Below are 4,782 nucleotides of genomic sequence, written 5' to 3'. Positions count from 1 at the left end.
CAGATTCCGCTTTCGGTGCCAACGGGTCACGTGGTGTTTATCCACCTCAAAAATATGACAACACCCCAGTGTTCTTATTGTGGGTGTATGAGCTTTAACCTTTATGTCTATGACAACTTATTTCCCAGTATACCAATTCTCACCAGACCAACGTGTACCGGAGTGTCAGAAGTCCCTGTGACACTGTTTAGCTATTCGAGCTCTGTCACTCTCGTTTTGTTCAGGAATAAATACACTTCGTTCTTTTTGCAACTCGCCTTCTCGTCAGTTCTAGCGTCCTCTCGACCGAAGCTTGAGATGGTGTTCACTTCTTCAACGACTGGTAAACATTAGACGATAGTTATTTAAAACTTGTCTAATTATCAATTTTGTTTCCTTTTTGTAAAACTAATGCTTTAAAAAGATATTTTTCTTTCTTTAAACTTTATGAAGGTGGTTACAATTTGTAAAAAAAAAAAAAAAAAGTCACGCGAGAAAAACTGAATCTGTTAACTGTTTATATTATCGAAGTAAGAAATAAATATAAACAGAAGGAATTGACAGACATATATACATTTAGGCGCACACACACGCACACAAATTTATTTTAAAAAAGGTCTAGGAGAATTTTATTTTAAAAGTGAATCATCCTGCAGGATACATTCAGACGCCAGGATGGGACACGACCAGGACATACCCTGACTTCTTGTACGGCTCAGTTGATGTGCAAGTTCCCAAGAACCATGGGGTGATGTTGAGCGGTTCGGGCCTGGAGCTGAGCTGGGACCAGTCTTCAGCCTGTCAGAACGAGTACCTGATGATAGTGTCCGGGAACAGCTCGGCTGTGTGGACTGGCTGCCAGGGACCCTTGCCCCCAACTTTACTGTTTCTGGACATCGTCAAAGTGGTCTTCAAGGGCTTGCAGGCTTCTGGACGGAGAGGGTTTCGTCTGTTGTTCTCCTTTCACAATTTCTCTTCCTTACCCGAGAAGGTATCCCTAACGAAATGGAACTGTTCTGTTCCATTTTTCTCCGACTTCATGCAACATTTCCCTTGTGACCTCGTGGCCCAGTGTGTGGGTGGAGAGGATGAGATGAACTGTCCTTACTCTAAAGTGTGTGGAAGTGGGTATATCTTTGTAGGGGGGATGTGTCTTGTCTACATTGTACCGGACAGGTCCTACAGCTGGAACGAAGCCTCAGAAGCATGTATGATCCGGGACCTTCGTTTGGCGACCCTAAACACCCGGAGGAAGTGGAAGGAAGTTACGAGTCTGATGAACCTCAAATCCTCGTCACGTGTCTATGTGGGACTCACTTCGTCCCTGAATACACTGCCGCAAATGTAATAAGTTCTCTACTTTCAGTTTTCTCTTTTAAATGATCCATTTAATACACTTATTTCTATTCTAACTTGTAGCTATTTATTTTGTTATTATTTTTATTCTAAAAAGCAAGTCATTAGAGGCCAATACTTGGGTATAGGGCAGTCAACGAGGTCTTGTGATGTGTTTAGGTACAAGGACACCACACAGTGGACCGATGGCTCCATTGCCTACTTTGTCAACGTGCTTCACTCCACGACCAAGATCCGAACCCGCAGAATGTGCGCTTACCTCTCCCGCACCCTTGCGTCTGGCACTGACCCCAGTTTTCTTACCTACACCCTGACCACGTGCGCCTCCAGTCTACAAGCTGGCGTTCTTTGCGAGAAACCTGGGTCTTTAAGCCAAGCACTTCCGGTTGAGCAGGTCACGATACCTAGTTATACTTACAAGAACACTGATTGGCCAGCATCTTTCAGTCACGTGACATGCTCGCTAGGCCACGTTGCACACGAATTTCTGGCTTGCGACACTAAGTCCAGCTGTATTTTGGATGATGGGGATGCGGAAACCATTTGTCCTCGCGCTATGTTGCATCAGTCGTTGAAGACGATCACGAGATACGACGAGGCGCGCCCGCCCATGTTCGAGTGCGCGAGCGGCGCTGATGACGTCCCTTACACCCTCGTGTGTGACCGTCGGCCAGACTGCGAGGACAGGAGCGACGAGGACTTCTGCCTGTTTCCCGTTTGTCCAGTGAGGGTAGCCTTCCCCTGCAGCTATGATCAGGTAAGCTAAGAGCTTGAACTACAATTTACCAAAATACTAGATTAAAGATGGGAGGTGTAGTGGGAAAAAGACAAGATCGATGTGTAGAACTAACTATATTATGTTCTTTTGTTTTTCACTTTTGTTTGTTTGAGTGTGTACCCATGGGAGAGTACTGTGACGGACTGGAACAGTGTTTCAACGGGGCTGATGAAGATTCCTGTGAGATCAACTCACTTTACAGGAAAGACGCAGACATATCTTTGCCCGCCATCGTGAACATGACCGGCAAGGGTAGCTTCAACATCGAAATCCACCCGGACTCTGGCTTTGCCTGCCCACCCACGCACTTCCGTTGTCCGGGGGATGACGTCTTCTGTCTTCCGGTGTTCCTCCGCTGCAACGACGTCTACGACTGTCCGGGCCACGAAGACGAGGCGAGGTGCGATGACTACACCTGCCCCGGCCTGTACCGCTGTCGCGGCTCTCGCACCTGCCTGCACGTGACCTACCTGTGTGACGGCGTGCCCCAGTGCCGGAGCGTGACGACGACTCTTGTGCGACTCCCGTGTCCTACTGGCTGCACGTGCTATGCCTTGCCTTCTTCTGTCGCAGCACCTTTGCTGTCGGTCTCTATACCAACCTCCGGTTTCTTCACGCTCGTGGCGTAGGGCTGACCCCTTCTGACCTCCTCAACAACACTATGCTTGCTTATCTAGGTCTCGTTTCTTGCAATATGACCACCCTCTATGGCATCAACCTTCCTAATTTGCATCACCTGGACGTCAGCAATAACCAAATAGTATTTATAAATAGTTCGCATCTAAGCTTTTTGCCAAGACTGAGGATGTTGTCAGTCTCGGGTAATCCATTAACGAGGGCACAATTTACAGATGCCGGGTATGTCAGCACTTTTCCATCCATTGTTATGCTGGATTTCTCGAATGTTTATATACCTGTCGCGAACTTGAATGTACTAAATGCCTTTCCTCATCTACAGGTTCTGAACTTGTCCGGCTGTGGGTTAGATTTAGCTGAGGGAGACTTACAGCAACTCACCAACTTACGAATGTTGGATGTTCGTGCGTGTCCCTTGACAACTTTCTTTAGAGATATATTTAACGGCTTAGACAAACTGGAAGAGGTAAAAGCAGACAACTTTAAACTGTGCTGTCAGGCCACCTTGCCTCCTGGTTTTAACCCGAGTAACTGTCTAGCTCCATCCGATGAAGTCTCCTCGTGTGAAGCTTTGCTCCGCTCGAACGTCTACCGAGTGTTCTTGTCTGCCATCTGCTCTCTCTGTTTCTTTAGTAACCTCGGTAGTCTCGCAAACAGGATCTTGTCTCGAAAGTCGCGAAGAAGTCATGGGTTCCAGATCCTTATAACTAACCTTTGCATGTCTGACCTTTTAATGGGTATCTATTTAGCTATAATCGGGATAGCTGATCGGTGTTACTATGGTAGTTACCTGTGGAGTGACATGGAATGGAAGGGTAGTGTCCCTTGTAAAGTGGCTGGGTTTGTTTGTCTCTTATCTTGTGAGGTGTCCACTATAATCATGTGTCTCATAACTCTGGACCGTTTCCTAGGATTGTGTTTCCCACTCAGCAGACTAAGATTCGATGTTCCCTCGGCAAAAATATCCTGTATAGGAGCCTGGGCGGTGAGTGTTTTCTTGGCAGCCATTCCTCTTCTACCAGGGTCGCCATACGATGAGTTTTACGGTCAAACAGGGCTCTGCCTCCCTCTGCCCATAACAAGGAAGAAGTTTTCTGGTCACAGCTACATCTTTGGCTTGATGGTTATTTTCAACTTTTTTCTAGTCACACTAATCGCAGCGGGACAACTGTGCATCTACTGGTCCATCAGAAGCAATGCAATCTCATTCGGGGAAACGACAAAAGTGTCGAATGAACAAAGTATCGCGCGCCGATTGGCTGCCGTGGCGACGAGTACATTTGTTTGCTGGCTTCCGATTGGCTTGCTGGGCTTCCTTGCCTCCAGGGGCGTTCCCATCCCAAGTGAGCTGGGCGTGGCACTAGTAATCTTTGTCTGCCCCTAAACTCGGTCTTGAACCTTTTTGACACCTTGGCACTGTACTAGAGCGCAGGCGCAGAGAAAGGGAGCAGAGAATAGTGCAGCAGCTTTTATCTAAGCACGGTGACCACTAAGTGCTGCCCCTTACAAGTTGAAGATGATCGGCAACACATATTTGTTCTTATATTTTGGACTCACATTTTCCTTCAAAATTTCTGGACACTTCCGTTGCCGGTGCACTGTTTGACATCATAATTGTACACCTGTCCGCAGAGCAAGAATAAACAATTTGTCATGACATAATGATGGTTGTAAGGTTTCGGTTCGGATCTCACCTCGTGATCACTTAATTATTTATGTGTCACCTATTCACAGGCTGGCTGTCGTTTTTATCGCCCACGAACTCAGTCTTAGGTTTTGTCCTGGTCATCGACTCCGTCCATTTCAACCTTTACCCCTACGGTCACCGGTATCCATCAACCACATGAGGTGAAGTCAATAAAGCAGTCAGAGTGATAGCGAATTATAAAATTATAAATAATACAACACTACAGATAATAACCTCTCATAGAATTTAACTTACTTCTTATTACAACTGAGAATCGTTTACACTACAGGTAGCACTGCTTATAACACATTTAACTTGCTTCCTCAAGATATTTTGGAATAGCATC

At 46.4% G+C, this 4,782-nt stretch overlaps 1 protein-coding gene across 1 annotated transcript; it reads left to right on the top strand.

Annotated features, from left to right (window-relative positions):
- Positions 1–356: 356 nt before the first annotated feature.
- On the top strand, positions 357–2,742 carry LOC112554826. The gene is made up of 3 exons (XM_025222879.1): positions 357–1,323; positions 1,495–2,092; positions 2,227–2,742. The coding sequence occupies exons 1-3, from the start codon at positions 731–733 to the stop codon at positions 2,740–2,742; spliced, it is 1,707 nt and encodes a 568-aa protein (XP_025078664.1). The 5' UTR covers positions 357–730.
- The last annotated feature ends 2,040 nt before the right edge of the window (positions 2,743–4,782 follow it).

The sequence above is a fragment of the Pomacea canaliculata genome, linkage group LG14, assembly GCF_003073045.1.
Source record: "Pomacea canaliculata isolate SZHN2017 linkage group LG14, ASM307304v1, whole genome shotgun sequence".
Classification (NCBI taxonomy): Eukaryota; Metazoa; Mollusca; class Gastropoda; order Architaenioglossa; family Ampullariidae; genus Pomacea; species Pomacea canaliculata.
This window is presented reverse-complemented; position numbering and strand designations above follow the sequence as displayed.